The 27,716-nt window shown below is 40.5% G+C and overlaps 1 protein-coding gene across 1 annotated transcript in view; it reads right to left on the bottom strand.

Annotated features, from left to right (window-relative positions):
• The window catches only part of LOC117477559 (potassium voltage-gated channel subfamily KQT member 4), a 49,054-nt gene that overhangs the window by 8,133 nt on the left and 13,205 nt on the right, over positions 1-27,716 (bottom strand). Inside the window, exons 2-11 of the mRNA XM_034124245.1 lie at positions 11,545-11,635; positions 10,197-10,323; positions 9,837-10,012; positions 8,639-8,764; positions 7,746-7,856; positions 7,545-7,640; positions 7,344-7,432; positions 5,879-6,004; positions 2,836-3,065; positions 2,652-2,751 (exon numbers count right to left, since the gene is read on the bottom strand). Of these exons, the coding sequence (XP_033980136.1) occupies positions 2,652-2,751; positions 2,836-3,065; positions 5,879-6,004; positions 7,344-7,432; positions 7,545-7,640; positions 7,746-7,856; positions 8,639-8,764; positions 9,837-10,012; positions 10,197-10,323; positions 11,545-11,635 (1,272 nt within the window). The remainder of the gene's footprint in view (positions 1-2,651; positions 2,752-2,835; positions 3,066-5,878; positions 6,005-7,343; positions 7,433-7,544; positions 7,641-7,745; positions 7,857-8,638; positions 8,765-9,836; positions 10,013-10,196; positions 10,324-11,544; positions 11,636-27,716) is intronic.

The raw sequence follows: 27,716 nt of genomic DNA, 5'->3' as shown, positions 1-27,716 counted from the left end.
CCTCTCTGGAGACGGGCCTGGCCCCAACACCAGATGTCTGCGAGCAGTCTTTTTCTGCCACCATCAGTGAAAAACTCTACGCTGTTAGTGTGAGTGTTACTGTTTTTAATGGTATGTGTGTGTGTGTGTGTGTGTGTGTGTGTGTGTGTGTGTGTGTGTGTGTGTGTGTGTGTGTGTGTGTGTGTCTGTGTGTGTCTGTGTGTGTGTGTGTGTGTGTGTATTCAGGATATTGTTGGTAACCCTGTGGGATATCTGCACATTTCCAAACAGAAGGTTATGTATTCTTGTATTTAATACATGAGTAAGTAATTATTATAACTGTTGTATAGATTTGCCAGCAAAGCATTTCTCGACACACACACACACACACACACACACACACACACACACACACACACACACACACACACACACACACACACACACACACACACACACACACACACACACACACAGTCCATGATTTATGAGTTATGAAGGTAGATATGGTGCAAAATGCGAGAGCGTGTAAAACCTGATGTGAGCACTTGCAGAAAAAAAATCTGAGCTTGTGTGCATACATTTACACTTGTATAAAATATCCACTTATCTGTGAACCAAATTTGAAGTCACAGAAGAAAAAAAAAAGTTTTGTAGCTTGTAGAAAAAAAATGAACTTAGTGATGAAATGTTCACTTGCAGAAAAATATATATTTTCAGTCATTACAACTTCAGGAATCTGCTCTGTGGCAGTATAAATCGACGAATCTGCGGCCTTGACTTTTGCTACACTTATAGTCAGTTTAGCTTCGGTTGCTATGCTAACATCACCCATTTTATACCAGAGAAACTTTCATAACAGCGTTGTGATGCCAAACAGCGTCAATTCAGACTGAAACACATTCACTTATGGGGAATTGGGGATATTTATCAGCTGCTTGTGTGACAGTCAGACAGTGAATAGGCCTACTTTACAGCGGCCGCTGCTGTGAGTTAACGGGAGAATAAACTCCAGTGGACGAGCAGCACTGCAGCGGTCGGTAAATGCCGCTGTAACACATTAATAAACAATGAACCACGGCACTCTGGAGAAAAGTATAAGATTGGAGAAGTAGTTATTTAATTTAATCTGGCTTCGTATGATTAAAAGTAACACGATCATCGACCCGACGCAGTCCCCCATTATTATTATTGTTGTTGTTGTTGTGAGCGAAGCACGGAGCTAGAACGGGAGCTGCGTTGGTGTGAACTGTGAAAGGGGCAACAGTAGTCACTTGTGTGTGACTGACCTGAGCTTGCGCCTCGTCGTTGTGATAGCTCCGCCCATTCGCTCCAACCCCCCTCCCTCCCCCCACATCTACAGGTGAAAATTACTTTAGCGACACATTCATCGCAAGAAGTGTAGCAAAAGTCAAGGCCGCAGATTCGTCGATTTATACTGCCACAGAGCAGATTCGTGAAGTTGTAATGACTGATTTGAGATGTTGTAATAACCAAGTTGCAGTTGTAATGGAAAATATATTTAAAAAATAAAAGAAATTCTGCAAGTGAACATTTCATCACTAAGTTCATTTTTTTTCTACAAGCTACAAAACTTTTTTTTCTTCTTCTGTGACTTCAAATTTGGTTCACAGATACGTGGATATTTTATACAAGTGTAAATGTATGCACACAAGCTCAGATTTTTTTTCTGCAAGTGCTCACATCAGGTTTTACACGCTCTCGCATTTTGCACCATATCTACCTTCATACTAATCTCCATTTTTAGTTTTTGCTTTCCTCATCACTATAATCTAAAGGACGTCGTATCTATTCATTCAGAGTGTCTAAGCACACATTTTCCATGACATCTATCACTCACATACATCACATCAAAGCTGACAGCATTACAGTTCAATATCCTGTGATTCTATCTCAGCTGTGTGTGTGTACTCTCTAATAGGCCACCCTGTCACAACACATGGCCGGCCGAAATGAGCTGGGCTTGTTCAGCGACAAGGTCACGCGAGGTAACTAACCCCGCCTCAAAAGGGCTCAGTTTCCTCTTCTGTGGGGACATTTCTACTCCGTCAGCTGAATCTGCGCACACCAGTGCCTAAATTGAGGAGCAGCATGTTCACCGACTAATGCATGCTGTCAAATACCATGAGAAGTGCCCATGTCTGAATACATGCATGGGTTTTTTCTTCTGAACACAGTGACCTTATTCTATCAATGAGCAGCGGCACAGCAGCGCCTGCTTGCACCTTCAGGAGCGTTGGCCTAGTAAGACTGGAAACATGAGCTTTTAGAGCACAAAAAGCCCTCAGCCTAAGGGTTTCATATTTTCATTGATTTAACTCAACATGGGTGAGCCATTTCTAGATCTAACCGGAATCAGGTAAGGTCGAAAAATATATAAAATAAATATTATAACGTCTCAAATTACGAAATATTTTAGGTTTTTCTAACTTTATATTACCTTTTTGTATTCATTATCTGGTTAGAAAACAGCCCCGAAACTCAGACCGAACATATTATCGGTTGTAGCAACTGAAAATTCATTCAGTGCTCAAAGGAACAAACAAATGCTTTTAACTGGGTGCGACAATTACAATGTTGAAGAAGGACCACCATATATGTACAGATATGTAAAAAAAAAAAAATTGAATATTGTTAATGTCAGGACTCACCTGACAGCCCGTATGAGTGTCTTCACTGCTGGTATTACGTCCTCCATGGCCACGTCACAATAAGGTTTGTCTTCCACACTGTCCTCCCCGAGCCCATCCACTGAGCCAAGACAGAGGACACATTATTAAACAGAAATGGTGCTTATGGATGTAATAAAGGTGTTTTGACATTTGTGGTGCCTACCATCAACAGGTGGACGGGGTTTGAGGCGAAGGGAGGTGCGAAAGCGTGTGCGATCATTAAAGCTCCAGCTCTTCTGGACCTTCCCTGGGCTCGTGGCCTCGGGGACGTTCTCCTGGCTGGGGGAGCGGCGGACCCCGGAGCCCGTGGGCATCTGAGACCCCTTGTTCTTAATGGACTGGGATGATCGGGCATTATTCATCCTTATACGATCCCGGAAGCCCATTTTACTGCTGAAAGTGAAGGTAAAATATTTAAACATCTCTAGGCACAGTGGGGGTTTCTTGGATCCTAAAAGGTTTTCTTTTCTCAATGACCACACTGTCCATGCCTTTGACCTTAACAGAAATCTAAGCTGTGTTATCCTGGGAGTTTAGCGGAGCAGCAGAACGGCAGCCTGAGCTTGTTAGAAAAGAGTTAGTTAGTAAAAGTGACACGACAAAATATGGCTTGGGACTTTCAGGACAATCATCAGAAAGACTTGACAAACAGACAAAACAGGGCCACAAACAGACATTTAGATTGTGTCTAGCTGACTTGTCAGGGAGGCAGTTTGACCCCTCAACATTGCTAAAAAACGTATTCTGCCCTGAGGATTTGCTTATTTAATTTGCCTATCATAGCACCTGATTCAGCAAAAAAAGACTGAAACCTGATTCAAGACTTGCAGGAGTGCTGGGCAGGCGGAAAGGCACGCTTCCCTAATCCCATCACAGAGTGAATAAGCATCAAAATATCGGCTTCAAAGCGCAGCCATACAAAAGGTGTCTGATTAATAACTCTATAGCACTCACAACAACCCACACAGGCCGCTAGTGTGAGGTCATCTTTTTACAGGAGGAAAGCTATTTGGCGACCATTCTCTCCAACAGATTGACTCCTACCATGAACCATGCGGTATTAACATGCTCTTGAGAGCACTCCTTCTCTGCAGCCACTCTCTCTCACACACTGTCACGGATCCATAAGGCAATGCAAATATCATGCACCACAGAGCAATTCCAGCCCAGTCGTTCACCCCCGCGTATTTACGATGATATACTCTTTGTTGTGCGTGTGTTACGGCCAGCCATTTAAATCAAAATTTAAATAGTTAAGGGAGGTTAGTGGAAACTGCATTTCATAGAGGCTAGCTGAAATGCTTCAGGTCAAATGGAGGAAATGGGGGAGATAGAGTGAAAGGGCATTGCATGCTGTTTGGTAAGTAAATTATTTGAAAGCATTCAGGTTCACTTCACTGAATCTTTCCAAAGCATTAGAACGATATCGCATGCAAACAGAAACACTTAAAAAGCCTTTTAAAAACACAGCACTAACATGCTGATTTTGTTGAAAGGTTACATGACTAATATAAAATAGGAAAACATGCTGAATCATTTAAACCTTCACTCCAAGAAAACACTATGAGCCAAACAACTGAGTTTAAAATGTAAAGTCAAGAGCAGGGCAATTATTTTGACTTCAGCTCCATTTTGGGTAAAGTTGTTTGCTTATTTTTTCAGTGGAATATTTTATTTTCTTGTTTCTTTAGAGATGTTAGATGTAAGCAAATTGGAAAACGGGACTGATGTTTTTTCAACACACGGTTTATCCTGATTTTCAAGCAAAAGCAAGTAAAAATCTGAACTTGTTTCTCCAGCAGGAAAGATTGAGCTGGAGAAACATCCTTTGAGGAAAGAGGAACACAGCAATTCTTCATAGTCAAGTACTCACTCAAGTATTTGTGGACCAGAGTAATGCCTGATTAAAGTACTCAATTGGTAAGTGCAGGATTTGGTTAAAAAAACAAAAACAATGCACCGGTCCACAAATATGAGTGTTTCAGGCAAGGTGTGCGTGTTTTAGGAGTATGCCCCGTGCACAGGCTTGTTGCCACGGATACCTCTGCTTGCGGCCAGCGTGAATCCGGAAGAGACCCCGTTTTTTAGAAAGGAGTTGACTGAGGAGACACACAAGGCAGAGGGAGAGATGGTGAGAGGAAGAGGAGTAGCACACGGGATGAAGGAGAAGGAGAAGTTCTGGGACAAAACCTGGGTACATTGTTAACCCGTTAGGACAACGTAGCAAAGGGGAGAGAGGGTGAGATGGAGGGGTGAGGAGTGAGATCTCAATATTCCAAAGAGCCCTTTCCCTTCCTCATCTTGCTGCCTTACCTAAACCTGGAAGATTAACTTCTGAGGGGCCGTTTTGGATTATGGAGACAGCGTTAGTGAGAAGTGAGGAGGCGGGTTTAAACCGGTAGGCGGGGGTGGATCATGCAAAGGTAGTGGGTTAGTGTTTCACCCGAGTATATTCATCAACACAGCCCATTAAACATCATGGTTTGACAGCAGCTCCTCAAATCCAAAACATTTCTTCCAGCACAATTTGAATTATTTTGGTGCTTCTTTCATCAAATGCATGCATAATTCCGACATTTCACATTATCAGCCCTAGCTTTGTTATTTTTAACCTTAACATGTTATGAAACTAATGCAGCACATTTGCTATAAACACCCTTCAACCCACAAGCACAGCGCATGACTTGGAGAACAAACCTGCATGGGACTTCTGCCTTCCTGAGAACAGATGAAGGATGGAGGATGGAAAAGACATGATGGACATAGAAGGGAAAGAAAAGAGGAAGACAGGAAGAGGCAACCAGTGAGTGAACAGCGGGAGGCGGAGTGGATGTCAAAAGTATGAGCTAAGCAGACAAAGATGCAGAGAAGCACAGTGGGGGCCTGCAACACAGTGGTCTCAAATCAGCATTAGTGACACATCATTAGAAACACAACACATCCAAGCAGAAAAACCCCGGAAGCAGTGCGTGTTCTTTGTACACCTGTTGAATGTATGCTCCTGTAAGTCCCTGTTGTTACTGTTTTTAATGGTGTGTGTGTGTGTGTGTGTGTGTGTGTGTGTGTGTGTGTGTGTGTGTGTGTGTGTGTGTGTGTGTGTGTGTGTGTGTGTGTGTGTGTGTGTGTGTGTGTGTGTGAGCATGAGTGTAGGCAGACTTTTGGCCACCTGTCTGGATGTGAGGCTGTGAGAGGTGGCGGGTGCGTACCTGTCCCCTGACAGGTGGGGGGGGCTGTAGGGCCGCAGCCCAGACAGCAGCGTGTGGTAGGAGTTCTGGAGAACCTTCTTGGTCTTACTCTGCCGCTGGAGGTGACTGAACAGTAGCGTCAGTTCTCTGACACCCCCACGTGCACAAATGAACAAAAAAAACACATGACAAATGAACAAAAAAACAACAAAATATGGAAAAAATCACAAAAAGGCCAAACCAATGGTCCAAACACTCAAAAGAAGAGGGATACTTGAGAGGATAGATGATACGTAAAAGTTTGAATTTAAAGGCACAATGAATAGGATTTGTCGGTTGCAGTATGCCTCACTTGTTTTGCCATTTTTAATAAACTCTACCTTTGTGTAGAGGTTGAAGCCAATAAACGTCTTGATGATGGACATGGATCTGTGTTGGCCATCTATAGTATATGGTTGTTTTTTTCAAAAGAATCCTACTCATTGTGCCTTTAAAATATTGCAATATGAATGTTTTGTTTTATGATATGTTTCTATTTGAGTTTCTCATGTTCCCTTCCTTTTAAGTAAATACAAATTAGTCAAATTAATACAGAAAAGCGAAAAATATAAGAAACCACTGCGTAGAACAAAAATAATAAATGTAACAGTGGTGGCAGAAGCATTTTTGGGTTTGAATTACATTTTTATTATATTAAAATGACAGGAAACAACATCCCTTTTTACTTAAAGGGGACCTATCATGCAAAATGCACTTTTGTACGTCTTTTATACATGAATATGTGTCCCCGGTGTTCCAGGGAACTCACCAAGTGTCAGAAAACATAACCCTCTCTATTTTCCTCTATACCCAAATCTCTAAAAAAGGGGCTGCAACGGATCTGATAAAAACTGATCCAGATTTGAACACTGTCCTGACGTCAGGACGGTGGCGCTACGGCTATTGGGCCAACTCCACCAATCAGGAGGAGACAGCCACGGCCATTGCCGTTCGAAAGCCCTGGAGACGCTGTAGTACATATGCCAGGCCAGTAGATGGTGCTGTTGCTCACAGAATCAACCCTTGCAAAAACAGAGCTAAAAATGTTCAAATTGAGCGAAATGAGGCATGGCTAAAATGCATGATCTGTTTGGTGTTTTGAAAAAAAAAAAGGTATAAATATGCCTTATATAGGTATGGTCCTACACTATATTATTCAGATATAGCATGATAGGTCCACTTTAAACCACCACTGCACAAATGTAACTGAATGGCGTTGATGATGGAGAAAAAGTTCAATAATTTCTGATTTGTGCTGTGTGTTTTCATAACGATGTGTATGAGCAGGGTCAAAACAACGCTAACTATTGTACATAATTCACTCTTTCGTGATGGAACTCTCAAATCTCTGTCTGCTTTTATGACAACACTCCAAACAAACACAACCACAGATTTATGCCTGTTGACTCCACTCAGCGCTGAGCATTCACACATATGGGGAACTTACCTGAACGATGGCAACATGCTGTCATAGAAGTACCATGTGGCTGTCAGATAGGAGTGTTTGGCATCTGTTGAGTAGAGACGCCATGCGGCCTGGAGAAAGATACAAAAACACAGAAACAAACAGTGAAAGTTAACTAATGTTAATCTATGAATGAACACATGATATAAAAGCAGCGTGAATGACTCTCCCTGTGACTCTTACCTGTATCAGGTTGGCAGCAGGCATCCTCCTCTTCTCAAAGTGCTTCTGCCGGTGCTGCTCCTGAACCTTCAAGGCAAAGCCGGACCCCAGAATGCCCTGAGGGTCAGAGGTTAAATCAAAGTCAGCAAATAATTTCTGACCAGGCTGAACCACTGAGAGGGTTTTAGTAAATAAAGAATAGTGCATATACAGGAGACTTACAGCAGGCAGGGCAAAGAAGGAGACTCCCAGAAGAGCGAAGCCAGCAGCCAGGAGCCGGCCCTGCCAGGTACGAGGGGTTTTGTCACCGTAGCCTATAGTGGTTAGAGTAATCTGGATGGGAGGAAAAATATACATGATCACACACATAGATCTTGGAAGTTCATATAACATGTATTTTGTGTGAAACTACAAATGTTTTCCATGTTTAATTTGTGTAATTTTGACTCTATTTGATCAAGCTTTGAGGGAGAGACTCCTCAATTCACCCTTCATACTCCACCATAACAAAAATGTTTTAACCTTGAACTTAAATGGGTTTATCTGTCTGTATTTTTACTAACATAAGCAAATCAAGTTAAAAATGTCCAAAAGATTATCACTTTGCTTGATAAATAATATGAAATTGATCGGGAAAGCTTGTCGTTAAATCTTAACAAAATTCAGTTGATGCCTGGCAATATTTCAATAGTTCTCAATGATTATATATGTAATGTACTTATGATGAATGCTGTTATTGTTTCAAATTCAAAGTCAACTTTAATGTCAATCTTACTCAGTTTGTGTTTACAGACAGAGAGATCGAAATGACGTTTCCAACAATCCCGAATGTAAAATTATACAGATATGTATAACATTTGTATATCCTATATACACAGTCAACAGACACATTTACATATACACACATTAAGATACAAATAAAAACACAAATTTCGTTGTGATATTCTCAGATGTCTTATGCTTATTACATTTCACTTTATGTTTGTATTGTCCGTCACCCTCTTGTTTGTTATTTGTTTTATTTTTATTATAAGAACATTTTCACGACAAAAGTGATATATTTTCTCTTCAGCGACAGAGATACTGTGTGCCTGAGTGTGTTATGTTGTACTCACAGTCCCCCACCAGAGGGAGTCTGCGTAGGTGTTGAAGTCTGAGTTGATGTCTTTCTCTGCCAGGTAGACGAGGAAGGAGGCGAAGATCAGGACCAGGAAACCTATGTACCAAGCTGTAATCAACTCCTGAGAGGGACAGAGAGGAGGAATCAATCTCACCTGTCAGAAACACAGCAGCATCTCCAGCATCATAATCCCTGCTGTCATTACCGTATCACTATCATCATTATCGGATAAATCCCCCTCATCATCATATTTGGTGACTTGGCCGCACAGTTCTGCTTAGACAGCTGATGCATCAACTCATCATCGCCATCGGCCACCGGTGGGTGTCAGATGTTTGGGTCAGCATAAAAACAACTAATTGCTCAAATTGAGCAGCGATAGGGAAGTTTTATGTTGAGGGCAGCGAGTGTAATCAACCCGTTACAGCTGGTCAGTAGACTCACCACATATTCCTCAACGCTGAGAGTTATTAAGTTATTCATCCCATTAGTAACCATCATCCCCAGTCTTTTAATAACTAGCTCATTCCTGCTCTTATATTAATCCATAAAGCTGAAACACGCATTTGTATACACTTCATTTTGAATATCAGCACAACTGATGGGGATGCTCTGATATTACGTTTTCACTCCGAGTGCTTTGGGTATTGGCTGATCATTGTTAAGCTGTAAGTCTCACTGTGTGGAAGTGCCGTAGTTCATATATTGATGTCCTAACTTGTAGTTTTATTGAATTGATATTTTTTAATAAAAATAATACATTGTGCACAAGCAACTTGAAATTACCAATAATTACAATTTAAGATTAAATATTTGAATGCAGGAAAAATCTGTCAAAGGTAAATTAAATTAATTCAATTCCAGTATAAAAAAATACAACTCCAATAAATAAAGCTAAATGTAAGCCTTAAACCCAAATTAGTTACCAACTAGTGTAAACCAACTTCAAATTAATACTTTAAATACTACAATAACTCCTTCAGCTATGCTGTCTATCAGTTGAGGAGCTGACATAGTACAGTATGTGCATGTGTGATCAGACGTAAACAAAGTATTTAATTAAATATGGGCATTGTCTCTGGTTTATTTATAACCAGTGTATAAATGCAGGTCATTCATAAAAACCAGAGATCGTGTTTTGTAGTAAAGCATGTGTAAAAGCAGGACTATATTTAGCGGGCTGTCATTCCCACCTTGCTGTGAGCGTAAACCACTGAGCCCAGTAGTTTCCAGGTGCCTCCCCGGCGGTCGATACGGACCATACGCAAAATCTGCAGGAAGCGCATGCTGCGTAGGGCTGACGTTGCAAAGATGTTGCCCTGGGTCCCCGCTGCTATCACCGCCAGCGATGCCACAAATACTATGAAATCTGCGATGACGTACAGAAAAAATACACAAAGAAAAGTAGTGAAGAAATCATTAAGAGGAGATAAGACAACAATTGTTGCATAAACCCTGTACACACACAGGATTTTGATGTGGGTTTGTGTCCTGTACACACACACACAGAGACATATACACACACAAAAAAATACACACACACACGCACTAACCTATGACACAGAAGGGCTTCCTGGCAAATCTCAGCCGTCCCTGCCATCCACGGTATCTGCTGCAACAGCCAGCCGCCCAGACCCTGATGAAGTACTCCAACCCAAACACCACGATCATCACAAACTCCTACAAAACACACACACATACACACACGCATACACACACAGGTCAGTGACATACAGCAGACAAGTGAGCTTAGTGTTTTACAGATCACCCAAACAAATGAACTCCCACACACCCAGGGCATGTTCTAATGTACTCAATGTATAAGATGTATAGCGTGAGGCTATATAAGAAAAGTGTCATCTAAACTCAGTGATTCTCAAAGTGAGGTCCGTGGCATTTTTCAGGACTGCTGTAACACATTATTAAATGTTGTTATGATATATATATGAGTTAATAGATTGCGTCCTTATCTAACAAATGTTATATTACTTTAAATACTGTTAGCATAATCTGTTTTATTCAGAATTCTCTGCAATATCTGTGTGTATGTTATAATTAGCATTTTCTCTTGATTCACCTTTTGTTATTTTGTTTAGTTACCCTGAAAACGATACGTCCAAGTCTTTGATTTTTTCATAGCATCATTAATACGAATATGGCACCATACAAACAGAGTGACATTTTAATGACCTGGCAGGTAAAAAAGTAGCCAGAACTGTATGTTTAACACAAATGTTGTCACGTTTTATTCAATAAAACATTAACTTAAATGCTAAATAATTAAAAGTATATTAAAACAGTTATAGCCTATTAACAAGCCCCTCTGTCAGTCTTCTCTGTATCACTTTGTCTTTCTTATTTTCAGGTGTCTGGACTCTAAGGGCAGTTAAAGGTGCCCTGAACCAATCAGTCATTACAGCCAATGCTCATGTAAGTAAAGTCCACTAATGGCTGATTGCCTGCTAATGGCCGGGTGATTGATCCAAAGAGTCAATGGGAAAGTCAAGAGTCCGACCATTAAGTAACACGTAAAGATGAGCAAGGTTGTAGAGGGGAGGAGGGGGCTGGAAAGCGTAGGAGTCAGGTAATAAGGAGAAAGCGAGTGTCCATTACCTTTCACTAAAGCAGCTGAAGCACAGAGGAAAAAGGGGGGATTATGGGATAGCTATTAGGATTAGTGGATCATGTCTATGATTTCCTGCGCAGTCAACAACACCTGAATCCTCCCAGCTGCTTACACCGCTGTCTGTGCCTCCACCGGCAAACAAAGCAACACGTACGCAAGCAAATACCGATACACCTAAGTAGGTGAGATGGCACGTGTGTGTGAAAAGGACAGACTTTGAAAACGGATGCTGAAGTAGTCATATGTGTGTGTTTGTGTAACAAAGAAGGTCTTACCAGGATGAAGAGGCCTTGGTTGGCGAACTTCTGGTGTTCTGGGATGGTGGAGAATACCGACAGCACCAAACAGCTGAACACCAGCAGGAAACTGAAACACAGATTCACACACAGGTCAGTGTAAATACTTTACAATACACTGACAATACTGAAATAAAAACACTCTTAGCGCTGAAGGGGGAAAACAAATGCACTAAATGAAACTCATACAAATATGCTTTGTTTACTCTCTGAGTGATTAACCAACAGAGAAAAACAAAACTGCACACAAGCAAGAGGGGATTTGTTGATCCATAACGCAACACAAGCACAGCAAGCCTGTATACATTAATTGTAGCTGAATATGTACTTACTTTTATTGGTTTCATGCCAACTGCACTTAAGTGCTTTAACCCTTTGAACCCTACAAAACCGAGGGGGTATGAATGAGATGTTTGCATTAAAAGAAAACAGCCCAAATTACACCAATTATCATACCAGAAAAACAGAAGAAATTTTTTTTTTTTTTTTTAAAAGGAAATTATTATCTGCCTGGAGGATTTTCTAATTTCCAACGGTCTGTGAAGGAATCATGTGTGACGAAAGTCAGGAAAAGTAAAAATACTCAAGTTTATAACAACTGGCACAACTGGGAAGCGATGAATGACTTGGCTGAGACCTAAAGTCACGTGACGAAAACTAAGAGAAACTTTGTATGAAGTGTGAGCTGTTTACACGGAGGACGTTGTGAATAGTTCAATGTTTAAAGCATGTGTAGCCCCAAGATTATCCCTAATCTTAGTAATTTAAGAGTACTGGAGTATTTTACTTTGGCCAGTGAAGTTTTAAGCAGCATGTCTGAAAAGTGTACTGTACTGTCTGATGACAAGTACTGTACCACTTCTTTCACAGGAAGACAAAAAAATACAAGTTATGGCCACTTCAGCATAAGAACTACTCGTTTATAAAACACAACATAAATTCTGTTAAATTGTGTTTTATGTTCGAGGCCCTTTTATGTGACTATAAACACAGGAGAAGTCTTCACTGGAAGAAGAGACGAGAGGGAGATGAGCAACATCGTTTTCACTTCTGTCCAACATCTCTTTTAATTTAAAAAACTATAATTATACTTTTATAGTTTATAGATCATTTTTCACATGCAGTTATTACATCCTTAAGAGTTTGAAGTCAAGAATAATAATAATAAAGAGACTGCATATGTTGTAAAATCTTTTTAGGAACAGGTTACAAACTGCCTTAAGTAAACTCAGGATGATACATTAAGTTTAACTTCAAAGTAAAAACATTTATGTTTGAAATAGTGTGCTGCTGACAAGAAAAATGTTGCCACTTATGTAGCAACCGCCACACTATGTCCCACTTAACCAGTGGAAAAAGTTATTGTTAGATGTTTCAGAGGAACTGTCGACAGCACGATTAAAAGTACGAACAGTACTACCAGACAGCAGAGAGGTGGAATTTGTTTTCAGATAAGGTTAGGATATTACACCCATTTCGTACTATCATTATGTGTCAATCATTGTATGTCTTTATTTTTACTTTTATCCAGGGTGTTTCCTGGTTTTCATCCCTTTCATTTTGTGAGAATAAAACAAGATGATGTTTGGAAGTTGTTGGGAAGGGGTGAACACCAAATAAAGATAACTGAGGGCAGGCTGGTGCAAAACACTTGGGCTAATTAGGGAACAAATTAAATCAATGTTTTTCTTAACATTCCTCTAAACGTCACAGTACATTTATTTAATCAGGCCCTCTTATTAGGGTCAAGAGAGACCTGTAAACACAACATAACCAGAATTCAAGAAACAATATAAGTCAGCAAGGATATAACAAAAATAAGAATTAAAAAAAAGGTGTCATGTAACACGCCACATAATAAAGCTTTAAAAGGTAAGCTAATGGCAGCTAATATATCATTCTGTATAAGTAGGTTCTGTAAGTTGTATACAACTTTAAATTATTTTATAGTTAAGTCAGAATATAGCTGGTCAACAGTGGCTGACTAACTGTTACTGCAGCTCAGATAGAAGAACCAAAGCACCCTAACAATAACTGGGATCTAATCATTATTGTATGCCAACATGTTAGGTAAAGAGAGTAGTGAGTTGCACACAAACACACAGGAGCACTGCACTCTGTGCCATGTGAATATCCATCAGTGATCAGGATTAGCAGGTGGCAGCTGCTGGTCCAGCTGGTGTAGATGTCAGAGCACAAAGTTACAACACTTGTTCGACACTAGACCAATTCTCAAGGTCTCGCACAATGGTGTCCTTTCTCTCCGATTAGTAATGCGATCAACTGGTCTCTCATCAGGCCAAGGTGTTTGAAATTAAATGCATTTTAGGCGCTCACATTGGAAAGCTGCTTAAAACTGGTGCAAGTCAGAAAACAAAAAAGCAGTCGGCAGTTGCTGCGGAGAAACAAACAGAAATTGGACGTTATTTAATCTTTTATTTATGATTATTGATTCCATCGACACAGTACCACAGACAAGTATCTAAAAGGGACAGAGATAGTAAGAAGTGCATTTAGCAGAAGTGGAAAAGATAAGAACGACACATTTCCTCTCTGACTTAAACCCTGAGGGCCAACTTAGGTATTGGCAACTTGCCAATATCTTACTGCAAAAGCAAAACTTATACACAACCAATAGAGGTTGATACGGTCAATCTGAAAAGCCTTAATTCAAACTTATTTTTTCCTTATCTAAAACCGCGTATAAAAGGAGTGTTATAGAAAAACATGTGCGAGGAGAAAGTGAACGAGCAACTTCTGAAAAGGTTGTTTGGTATATTTGGCCGTACACAGCTTTTAGATGGTGAGATGTAGATCTTTGACAGCTAGAAAGACACTATAAACTGACCCCCCTCTAAACTATTATGTACTGTATATTCCACAGTGCAGTGATGCATGCACTGTTTGTGCTTCAGTCAAGGCAGAGTTCATTTACAAAAACACAATCAGACTATCTGCATACAACGCATTTTAGTCATTCATCAACTGAGTATCGTGCTGACTAAACTTCCTGTCATTTTCCCCTCGATTTAACGCTGTGTGCATTTCCATAGCAGATTAGTTGGGGCAACATCTTAGGTGGTTTCCTTTCATTGACTTGTGCTTTATGACAGGAAACAAGTCACACCACAGAGATCCTGATTGACAGCTTGGCTTTTTTTACACGATGCACTGCAACATTTCTGTCTAAAAATAAGTAAAGTAAGCAACTCTGCATTTACCTGAATGTAATGCTATCACTTACATACAGTAACACTAAGACACCGCAGTGAGTAACTGCCAACACGGTTAACCATATTTGTTTATGCAGTCATTTTTAATCACAATGTAGAATTGTACTGGGTGTTGTGTGGCAAACCACTCCAACCTCATCTCATTCAGACCTCAAGCCACAGACAGGCCTCAAATCCCAATAACTCTTAAACTCACATACGGCTGCCAAATACTATTTACATCATCTATGTTGAAGCCCTTAAACCAAGCATCTGAGAGTGTCCTGTGTTGCTTAAAGAGACACTGAGAACATACCAAAGACTACTGATGAGAACTATGGTACACTTAGGTACTAAGGCTGGTCATTCAATATTTTGTATTATTACTGTTATGTTACTCAAGCAGCGCCTCCGGGTCAAATAGTAAAACCAATGCACCAGTGCCTCAAAAAGCTTTTTCTCTAATATCCAGCACAGGGTTCTTACACCTTTTCCAAAGTCAAATTCAAGCACTTTTCAAGCATTTTCAAGGTGCATTTTCAAGCTTTTCAAGCATCTTACAGCTGTTGTAAATTACATATTTATATACACATACTTATACTCAAATGATTATTTCCCTACCTCACATTAAATCAGATGTTCTTTATGCTATAAACAACCAAATGTGTATTTCATAATAGCATTCTACATGAGGATGAAACATTTAAATTTTTAGAAAAGAAAACTAAGTTTAATATTTCAAAATGAGACCCATCTGTACGTAGACTGGGCATCCCATATAATCTGGCTGAGCCAATATAAAACAATCAGCCAAATAACTTTTCAATACATTATTGATTACTATTTTTGAGGTACTTTTAGGTTGGCAGTAAACATAAGTCAGAGGTAAATGGTTTACTTTTACTCCACTACATGTATTGAATACCTTTAGTTACTTTACAGATCTGGATGAATGATGTGAAATATAATCAAGTCTTAAATCAGACTTTAGTTCCACCTGGAGTAAATTCACAAGCTACCCTGCAGTATACAAAGTCATTACAACTAGCTGCACCTTTACCAGCTTTGAGAACACTTTAATGATCAATCATTATAAAACATATCATATACAATTATTAGGGATGCTCCGATCGCCAATTTTGGGGCCGATCGCCGGAATCAGCTTGTTCCAGAGGTAGATAAAATAGCTAAGTGTGTTAGGTCTAACTCTTAATGTGTGTTCTGCTTCGCTCACCGGTCCGTCACAGCGGGTGGAGCTGCAGGATTTCTGCTTCACACACACGTTGCATACCGCTATTTTATTGTCACTTTCGGACACTTAAAATACTGCCAGACTAGTGAAGCCATTTTGGCGAGCTTGTTTTGCCGCGCACAGAGAAAAGTGTCATGTATTTTACATGCAACGATAGCCTAATCTAAAATGCTCTACTATGGCGTACCTTTCGTGTGGTGTGTGGCTCGTCAGCGCAGACTCTCGCATCGTTATTGTTGCACACTTTGCAGGAGGCTACTCTTGGGCTTCGCTTGACCCTCGTCTTAGCCATGGCTTGTATTTGTCTTCTGCTAGCCAACGCTCGTTGAAACGGCAACCTCCTGGCATACTGTCATCTATCACTCTCATCAGAATGTCCAGGTCACACACGTAACAAAAACACTTGCCGGTCACGCGCATTGCGCGGGAAGGCCGGAGCGGAGCTGTTTTATGTAAAAGCGAAGCAATTAAGCGCGCTCCGACTTCTTTATTTTCTTTTAATCTAAAAAGCGAAGTAAAGCATTTACAATTTTAAGCACTTTATCCCAAATTCAAGCACCATTCCCAAAATTCAAGCACTTTTCAAACCTTGAAAACACCTCGTACAATTTCAAGCATTTTCAAGGATTTCCAGCACCCGTACGCACCCTGCCAGCAGGACAAGACTCCACTGGTTATCTATGAGAAAAATACCTTGATTAATCATCTCAGTAAATGTTTTCCTGATAATTTCTTTGGCCGCAAAGTCTTCTTAAAAACAGTATGATGTCCACCTCGTAAATAATGTCCCATTTAGAGTAAAATAGACCATAACGCAGGGTACGCAGTAATGTGGGGCTTACTTGTGGTATCTATCAGCACTATGCCCATTGGTTGCTACCAACATTTAGTAAAACATCTTCTGAGCTTATATTAAAACCTGTTGTAAGGACTCATTTATACTGACCTCTACATCATTTGTGAATGGAAATCAACAATCGTTCTTCATGACCTGGGAACGTCTGCCAAGATTACTGTACACATTAACGAACGCATTAATAAATAAATACATAAATGAAAATGATGAGGAGACATTCAGGCAAATGCAAGATGCATGTCCAGAGGGAGTCATATTTCTGCTGAGTGCAGACTTTCCCCCCAGTCCCACCAGCCCTCCGTCTTTTCAGGGAAATGTCAATTAAAAGAAAAGCATCAGTCGAAATCCCCAAAATCAGCAAGGTTGGTCTCATGGGGGCATAAGGGAGAAATGTGCTTCACTGACATACCTCAACAAAAATATGATATGATATTGAAAATAAAGATATCTGGAAATCATATTAAGGATTTGGAGACAAGAGAATGTAAATATCAGCATTAATATTGCAGCATGGCCAGGCCCGAGACAATACAAAAAACAAAGAAGAGCTGTTTAACGTAAAAGCCTGTCTCATCATACGTATTCAAGTTATGTTAAGTTACAGATGCATCTCATGTGTAGCAATTCAAAGAGGCCGAGAGACAGCTGCTCAAGAGGTTAACTGTAAGGCAGTCTGCATTAGTAATTGCTCCACAAACTTGTAGAAAGAATAATGCATGCTCTGCTATATACACCGGATATCTGACTTTCCTCCAAAACGCTGGCCCAGTGTAATTTGTCTCATGGACACACTGGAGAATCAGGAAAAATGCAAGCACAGTGATACAGAAAAAGATAGAAAGAAAGAAAGAAAGAAAGAAAGAAAGAAAGAAAGAATACACATAACTCTTCATAATATAATTATCATTCATTCACATCCTTTGAACAGTATCTATCCCTGAAACTCTAACCGATCACACACCATGAGCCTCTGCATGATGTAAGAAGGCATCAGACAAGAAATACATGTACAGCAGCCTATACAGGGCATCCAGATTGCTTTTAATGGAAGCTAGGCTGGGTGCTTTAACGGCTGTTGTAAGCATAAGTGAAAAAGGAGATCTCACATTACTTTGACTGGACTGTGAAAATATTTTTAGTGAGATATAACCAGTGCTAATAAACAAATATGATATTGTGCATTGCTGCATTACACAGTGTGCGTTTAAGAGGCTTGCACTCTCCGCTCCATGGCAGTCAGCGTGCCTGCCGGTGGAAGCTGGACTGTGGGAGAGTGCACCTTTGATTCAATCACCACTGGATGATAAAGCCGCTCTCAGTTACACACAACAGAAGAGGCGTAGGGAGAGGAGAGGGCGACGAAAAAGACTGAGAGGGAAGTTGCAGAGAAACAGATGAAACTGAGGTGGAAACATGTGAAGACAGATGGTTGAGGATTCAAAAAGAAAGAAAGAAGGATGCCATTGAAAGGGTAATCTAGAGGAACAGGAAGGAAGCAGCAGGTGAAGGCTGACGCCTGACGTAAAGTGAAAGTGGCCCTGGGGTCATGTCACTTAACTTGTACATTTACGTGGATGTGTATGTGTGGCGCCAGCCCTGATCAATGAGACCCTGACGACGGCTTTCAGAAATTCACCCATAGTCTGTACACACGCTGCAGTTGCACAAACACTCAAAAAAACAAAACATGCACACAGTCGAATTATTGAACACACACTTCCAGTGACACCTTCCACAAGGACATTCAAAACAAATAGACCTGCTTAAACAAAGGCACAAAAGAAAAGCTCAATTAGAACATTAGATTTAGGCATATATGCTTTAACTAAACTATGTTTAATGTCACCTTGAAAATGCAGCACTTTTACTGTGTTTACAAAAGTGCAACACATACACAATGCTAACAGCAGCTAACAAATAACAAAGAGAGGAAGTATCGAGCCTTGTCCGGAGAGGAGTACAGTGTCGAAAGCAGAGAAATAAAAGGGAGGGAGAGGAGAAAGAGAGGAGAAAGGTGGAAACAGTAGAAAGATATTAATAGCATTTCCCTTTCCTTAAATAGCGACTGCAGGCAAAATGTGCGCAGATAGCTGCAGAGCAAATCACAGCACGGCTCGGAACATGCCAGTCTCCCGGCCCGTTAGTTACCCCCTCTTCCCTCTTCTTGTTCTGGGACAGCAAACTTTTCAACGCAGGGACAAAACCCCAACACACAAACAAATAACCGATGAAAAGTGCTTTTTCACGAGTAAAGAAGCTGAGTGAGCGTTTCAGAGACTCCAGTACAGCGCAAGCCCCCAGAAAGAGAGAAAGGAAGGGAGAGAAAACCTGACATAAGTGTGTTGTGTAAAAACAACAGGAATGTGTTTGTTTTCCTCTGTTATTTACATAACTGAGAGGAACAGCGTTGTGTCACAAAGATGCAGCCTTGGCAGTTTGCATCACAAACAGCACCAGCGGACACTTTGTTTGCTTTATTACATACAGACTTTTCACACGCCACCAAAGTGCCACACGCTCGCCTCCATCGCAGTCACACTACTACTGTTGAGCCAGATGATCTCTCACACACACACACACACACACATAGACACATACACTCACACACTCACCAAAGAGCCACAGACTGCCATGCTGTTCCACTGTCTGTCTACAGATGATACATTTCAAACAAAGTGCCAATTAGACTGATACATTTTCCTTACTGGAGAATGTCACTACCAGTCACAGCAGCCATGAAAGTATCTGCCATCGTCACCCTGTCCTCCACACACACACACACACACACACACACACACACACACACACACACACACACACACACACACACACACACACACACACACACACACACACACACACACACACACACACACACACACACCACACACACACACACACACACACACACACACACACACACACACACACACACACACACACACACCTTCACTTCCACTCAGCCAATGTTACATCACATTATAATTGAGCCCTTTGGTCCCTACTTTTGATTAATTGAAACTAATTCTGTCGTAGCATAAAACACCAGGCAGGCAGAAGGCTTCTTCCTGTTTGTTTCCGATCCCTGCCCACTGTGTTAGTGGAGAATCACCCACAATGGATTAAGGATGCAGTGCTGCAAAATGAAGGCTTTTGGTGATTTTTCAAGGCATTATTCCAAACGCATTCATTTGGAACATTAGACCACAACACAGGCACACAGAAAACACTGGATGACTGGTTAATTTTCTTTACACTGTATAACATGCTGTTTTAACTATAGAGTGCAATATTCACGAAACAAGTGAAAACTGTTTCAGTTTTTTTACCAGTCAGCCATTAGCCGTTCATTTAATTTTGAAACCCAAAGTTTAAGCCCACAACCTATCTACTTTGGATATTCATCAGTATGAAATATACATTTCGATGTATGTCAATGGCAAAAATAATCAAGTGAGACAGTTCTAACCAATAACACTTTCTGAAACAAAATAGAACGTTGGGTTTGAACTTGAACTGAATCCCATTGAAACTACAAAGACATGCAAAAGCTACCCAATTATTGGAAAGAGAGTAGACAGAAGGAAGCCTGAGAAAATTATTCTCTAAGAAAAAGTTTTCGTAAAAATATGCTACAATGTAGAGTAGAGTTAGACTAAAAAATCTACTAGAACGATAAAACAGCTGATATTTGCTTCAAGAAAAACCGTCACAAAAAAAAATCTGTATGTATGTAACAATTAGCCAACATGTCCTTGTTTTTCTATCCTAAACATCAGTGTCTGCCATTAAAATACAGTCAGTGTCAGGCTGTACCCTAAAGTTGTACACAGATAAAATAAGGAGGACATGACCTTGGCATCCTCAGGAGAAATTACAGCTCTGACTGCTGTTTTACTTCTGGAAACAAGCAAGTTATCTTGGAATGCACTGCATCAGTCCACAAGAAGAGCTGTTGTATACTGCTAACTAGATACATTTTCTTTTCACTTGTTTTTAGAAAGGACTGGCTCAGATCTTGGATATTATCAGCCTTTATTTAAAAGGCAAAATTATTAACTCATCACAATTATGCAGCAGGTCATTGTTGCTCGAGACACATGCCATCCAATTTTGTATCAGTAGATAGATTCTCATAGTACTCATTGTAAGAAAGAATGTACGTGACGCTGTGACTCTGTGCAAATATGAGGTTTAGATGGTTAGAGACTGAGTAAATATGTAAACTGTAGCCACATATCTAACCACTAAATTGAGTGATATAAAAGTATATCCACAATAGTTATTATTATACACAATTTCTTTGGTGATTGGTGTTGCCCTGGCCTGGTGGGAATATCATATGGGTGCAGTTTATTACATCAGGACAATTAGGTGTGAAATTGTCCACATCAATTAAGAAAAATGAATGCAATTAAAGAAAAAGAGACGGGGAAAATGAAGCTATGTGATTTATTTTTCCACTAAGCTGGAAGAAATGGTGACAATCGTAAAGACCTAAATGAGCTTATAATCAGGCGTAAGCACGGACCCACACACACAAGCATACACACAAACAAGCACAAACGCACAACCTCCCAAAACACGCCAATCCAGATGCACTCCATTGTTTCTGAAGCTTTTTTTATTCCCTGTTCTTTGCTACTTATGGACATTCTGTCATTGAACTGTACAGAGCTCGGAGGTGCGACCGGGGTGGAAGTGCTGAGAGAGCTCTGACATTTAGCTGTGGTATTGTTAGCACCAGCTAGCCAATTAGAACAGAGTCTACAGAGCCTTTAGTACGAGTGTGGGACGCTACTTCACACACCAGTAGTGCTTGTATAACGCTGACATTTCACCATTGAACCAGAGAGTGAGCTAACCTTCTCACAGCTTGGATCAGCAGGGCTGGAGGTTGGGGAAGGGTCTTTTGTTGAAACCAAATGGGAAGCAGAGACAACTCTTGGTACTTTTGATTCAAATGTGTTATCTCTATTGACGTATTTTGCACTTCTTTAAAAGCTTAAACTCAAAGACATGCCAGCAGGCCAAACCATGTGACTTGCAGGAGCTCTATTAGTAGTGAAACCCCCCATGACCCAAAACACACGTAGACCCTACACAGCGTTACCCTACTCCTTGAGCGGGGCTTCGTCTGAACTTCAGGCAAATCATCATTACTCTGTGACAGGTCTAATCTTGTTACCACGGCAGCAGGGATCTACAGTGATGGATTACAGAAGGTCAGGGGCATCTCTTGAGGATTGAGAAACAACAAAAGGAAAGTGGTGACTGTTACTGTTGAACCTGGGTTAATGGATTTGGGATCAGCAGTTTGAGGCACAGGGTGTGAGAAAGTGAGCCGGTCACCACCACAACCCCGGTGGTCAACGGATCTCGAGGAAAAGCTGACAGGATTTACAGAGTTATGTCAAGGACACCGTTAATAATACAGAGGGTTAGAAGGCATTCAAAGCATGGTGTGAAAAAACCATCGATGAACCAATCTGTATAGTGTCATGATGTCCTGTAAAAAATGAAAAAAGACTGATAAATATTGGATGTATGATGCAGATACTGCCTCGAAGGTCTATTATTTGAAAGAATTATGTTAAGTATATTGTTCAGAGTTAAGTATTTGAGGGCTAATAAAATTCGTATTCGTGACACCATTTCAAAATCTCTATAATTAAGCCCCTTACTTTCTTCGTTTGTTTTTAGACATTTGATAGAGAATAATTATGAACTATGAACATTGCATTCACATTGCACATGTCCCAGACACCCAGAGCACTGTGGAAACAGTGTTCAAGTATTAAAGTGAATATCTGCTGATATATTGGCTAGGCAGTTTATCAGTCAGTTAGTAAATCCAAACTAATAAAAGTCACACATTAACACAAACTAACTAACCATTCAAGGTAGTGGTAGACTTTTGTATTGTGCAGGTACAATTACTGATTTTTGTCAGAGGAGCCTGGTGGCTTTAAAGAGAACATAGATAACAGCTTTGGTTTTGGTTCCCTTTGGTGCTTTCTGCCAGGTAAAGCGATTGAGGGTAGAGCATTATATAACATGGCTTCCTATGGCAAAATTCATAATCAAGATTATTTTGTTATTTTGAGATCATTCATAAACTTTGGAATTAGCAAGAACATTTCTCATATTTGTAAGATGCATCGATCTGGTGGACTTTTAGAGCAGAGAGGGATAGATCTATGAAGAACTTTGTTCTCTAGTAAACAATCATAAACTCATTGGTTGTATAGATATGAAAGGTGATGACAAGGCAGAAAAGTCACCCCTTCATAGCATGGTAGATGATATGGGGTCTGTGTTTTAAGACGGGTCGGTATGGGAGCTTGATGCTGCCGCAGACTCCTTTCACTAAGAACAGTCCGCCAAAGAAGCGACCCCACGACCCTAACGCTGGTGTTCCTTCTTTGATGGTGAACCGTCAGTCGGTATGGGACAGATATGCAGTAGCTACAGTGGTGGTGACTTCTCTTCTAAAGGACCCGTAGTCTGCCCCGTTATCTGTCCGTTCTGCTGTGATTACAGTCAAACACTGGTACTGGGGTCACATCACATGAAGGGGCTGCACTGTGTTACTCCTCAGTCCAGTGTGAGCGCTGCTATCCCTCCCTGTCAGACTAAATGTTTGAGTGTCTGTCTCTGTGTCTTTGTGTAACTGTATCTTTATGTTATGAGTAATTTTGAGAAAGAGTCCAGAGCCATGTTTCAAAAGCTTATATCATCTTCCAGTGAAGCCCTGCAAACACCACCACTTTCCACACAAACATACCACACCCGCGTCGCGACTTTGCTATTTTTCACAATAACTTTTTCAGCTGCATTATAGCCAAAGACGAATATTGTTACAACTGAGAATTCTAGGTTCTAATCTAAGAGGGGGCAAAAGAGCACAGCTTACATTTTTGTGTAAGCTAAAGGGTGCTGCTCCTCATGTACTACTGCATCTGTTACAGTTCACAGCAACGTTTTTATTGAATGCAAACTGCACCATTTTATCACTCTTTTGGCCCTTGTTTTCTAACTGAATATAGCACAGGAAGTATGTTTTAACGCTTGGACTTGGCCTTTTATTTGCCTACAGTTTAGGTCATAAATATCTCATCTATGTGCAGTGTGGTGTTATTTTTTTCCCCTATGACACACATACCTTGCGGCCAAACAAAAACATGAAGCAGGATAAAGAGCATTCATTAAGGTTACACAAGTCCCTCCTTTATTTTGCTGGACTGGATACTCAAAACATAAGTCAGTGCCTCCCACACAAGACTGCAGACATCAACATTCACTTTTAGGATCTTTTCATCACAACAAACTGATTATGTGGAGTTTATGACTAACTAAAGTTGAATATTGATTAATGTCCATCAGTTTACTGTTTATTTTGTTCGTTTTTTTATATTAAGTCTTGTACTGTGTCATATGTCCTTGTTAGTTTTCATTATATTTAGTCTACCTCGTCCTGTTTTTTCCAATGACTCAAGGTCTGGGCATTTTAGTCTTATCTGAATCAAAGAAAACCGTAACTGTTGTAATAGGGTTTTATTCAATAAATTAAATGTTTGGTCATTTTTTAGTCATCAGATTTTATTTAACAAAGCAGTCGATCTAGTCCAGCCAAAGAGTGACCCTGGTTTCCTTTTAACAAAGCCCTGTTGCTGTCATTTAACCTTAAGAAAGTAAGTTATGGAGTCATCCTGACTGTAGTCCTGATATGGCAGCACAGCACAGGACACAGAACAGCTGCATTGAAGAAAAATAAAACAGTCTTTGATATTTTGTCTTCTGTTTTATGTCAACGAAAATAAAATGAGATTTCGATAAAGCTTTTTTTGTCTTCTTTTTCGTCAACACTACTGCGTGTTGTTAGAGTTACAGTGAGTGTTTAATTATGTCACTACAGTCATGTCATTGTCCTGTCTTATTCACGGTCGAACATATTCAGCCACAATTTTCACTCTTACATGTTTCCTTTAGTAAACCCATTTCCTAATTCCCACCCTAACTTCTCTCCTTTTCCGACCCTTGTCTCCTCTCCTTCATCTCCTCTGTTATTTGGTGTATCTGAAGCAGAGCCAAATCAGAGTGTACCACTTGTGGGCCTCTCAGTCACACCCTCTCCACTCTTTAACTTCTTAGAACCAATTAAGTGACAGGCTAGGGAGGCGTAGAAGAGATAATACTCTTCTGAATTATTCATCCCACCTAACCCCCTCTACCCCATGTTCCTGTTCTTTCTGACTTTGCCCAGACCGCTAACATCTTCTTCTCTTCTTACTATTCCCTATTGTCAATCCTGTCTCTCACTTGCCTCTCCCTTAGACTATGTACTTTCTTAAAATCATGGTATTACTGAGACACATTCAATTCTACAAAAAGTTAAAAAATCTTGTATTCTATAGAGATCTCTGAGAAAATGACCCAATGTATGAATTAATGTATTACCGCACAAAACACTGTACTGACAAGTTTGTGGTCCACATGTCGCTACCTTGATTGATGAGTCGCTATCACATGTCAGCTTTCTGTTGTCCTAAACTGCATTCTAATTCAGCGGTTAATTGTTTACACTAAGACAAAACACTACATGGTCTGGCCAAAATCCCAAATTATTGATTTGGAAGCTCTATAAAGTAGCAGAGAGAGAGAAAAAGAGAGGGATTCATATTAACACAAGAAGTCAGTAGGTATCAGACATCGACATGGATAATGAGAAAATGGTGGGCAAGAGACAGGAAGAGCTGGTTGAATAATGTATTGGACAGACGAGGGGACAGTGAGACGAAGAGAGCCAGAATGGAAAAGAGAGGGAGAGATGAAGTATCGTCTGTGAGGTCTCATCACACACTTGCTGACATTGCTTTAATCTCAGGGCCAAGAGAAGTCAAACACACCCGTACAAACACACTCACATGTTGTGTGCATGGTAAACAATTATGCTGGCAAGTAAGAACATATTTACTGTGTTTATTTGTGTTTATTTGTGTGTGTGTGTGTGTGTGTGTGTGTGTGTGTGTGTGTGTGTGTGTGTGTGTGTGTGTGTGTGTGTGTGTGTGTGTGTGTGTGTGTGTGTGTGTGTGTGTGTGTGTGTGTGTGTGTGTGTGTGTGTGTGTGTGTGTGCGCGCGCGTCCGTGCGTGTGCGTGCGTGTTTTTTATTTCAAAGGGAGAAAAGTATGAAAGAAAAGTCGGACAGGACTCCGGTGAAGAGAAGGAAGTTTGATGTGGCCGGTTTATGTTGATGTTTGTATTTTACACTTAGCCATAAACAGTGTTGTACATTTTTACGCTAAAAGAAAACATATTTTGAAATCAACTGACACATTTTTATCATCAATAACCCTTCATCATAATAAATCTTTCTTGCAAACTGTGGATGAAGTAGTGTAAAGTGTGGCCAGAGCAGCAACAGAAGCTGAAGCAGATGTAGAAGACTTTGGAGATAGGGGTAAGATGACCTTTGAACAAAGTTTCTCCCCCTCCTCCTCTCCTAGAGAAGCCTGTTGACTTCATGCAATCAAGATAGAGAGAGGAGGATTAAAAAGAGAAACAGAAGAGATGCAGCTGGAACAAAAAAGTGTAGTAAGTTCTAATGGAAATAGACTGAGGAAAGAGTGCAGAAAGGCAAAAAACACTTAACACTAAAAGGAACTGAAACAGTAACCGTCGCACAGGAATAGGAAATTACACTGCGCTCGAGTGATGTAATAAGCGTTTATAGCAGGAGGGGACCGAATGCATTGAAAAACAATCTCACAAGAGTGGCGGGCAGCCTGCGTAATTAAGGCCTCGTCGTTAACATTTGATTATTGTTATGCTCTGCCCACAATGCAATTGGCCAGGCTTTAACACACCGACAATCTCCATAAACCTACACATGGATGAATGCACACACATTTTGCAACTGTGCAGACGCCAATCAAGACCTTTTCCTGACAGCATGCACACTCAGCCACATGAGCAATGACACACACAGACACACGCGTATATACACACACATCGCAAAGCGCTTTCTGCAGGCCAGGCAGACCTTATAAATACGGTCCCACATTGTGATTTTGTTTGAGCTCTGTCTCCATGGTGCTGCTTCCTCACATGTTTATAGTGACTGCCGTTATAAATTAAAATGATCTTAACAACACTTAAGATGGGCCTTGCATGCGGGTGCAGCCAGGCAGGGACAACAGGAGAAAGACACAGAGACCTGGGCTATCCCGGGATCTAGACAGACAAGAGACAGACAACGAGCAGAGAGAGCAGGAAGAAGATTGAAAGAGAGAGAAAATCTTGGTTTGCTACAAACTACAAGTTAGATTTAAAGCAGCTCTTGACAAAGGTATCCTAAAAACCTGAGGATGTCAGGGGTAGTTTTTGTGTGCCTCTGCAACCATGCACATTTGCCTGCACAGTCATGCAGCCTTCTCACCATGAAAACTATATGCACAGCGCTCACGTGCCAGATGGGGTAAAGTTACGAACACGTGCTCCGAGAATAAATCTAAAAACAGAAAAATACAGGTTGATGTACAAAAGTGTTTGAGACCTAAACCCACCACATACAGATGATGATCATCTTTTATATAGCTTGGAGCTTATAACGAGCTTTAAACATGCATCCTATAGCTCTAGATTTAAAACATATTGGTATATTAGCCCTTTGTATTTTCTTAATGTCTTTCATTTTTTGTAAAGCACTTTGAATTGCCTTGTGTTGAAAGGTGCTATATAAATAAACTTGCCTTGCCTTGTATGTATATGTGGCAAGTCAATGAGCAGGACTTATTTATGACAATATTGGATTTGTATGATTTGTCAGATG

The sequence above is a fragment of the Trematomus bernacchii genome, unplaced genomic scaffold (genome assembly GCF_902827165.1).
Source record: "Trematomus bernacchii unplaced genomic scaffold, fTreBer1.1, whole genome shotgun sequence".
In the NCBI taxonomy this organism is placed as follows: Eukaryota; Metazoa; Chordata; class Actinopteri; order Perciformes; family Nototheniidae; genus Trematomus; species Trematomus bernacchii.
This window is presented reverse-complemented; position numbering and strand designations above follow the sequence as displayed.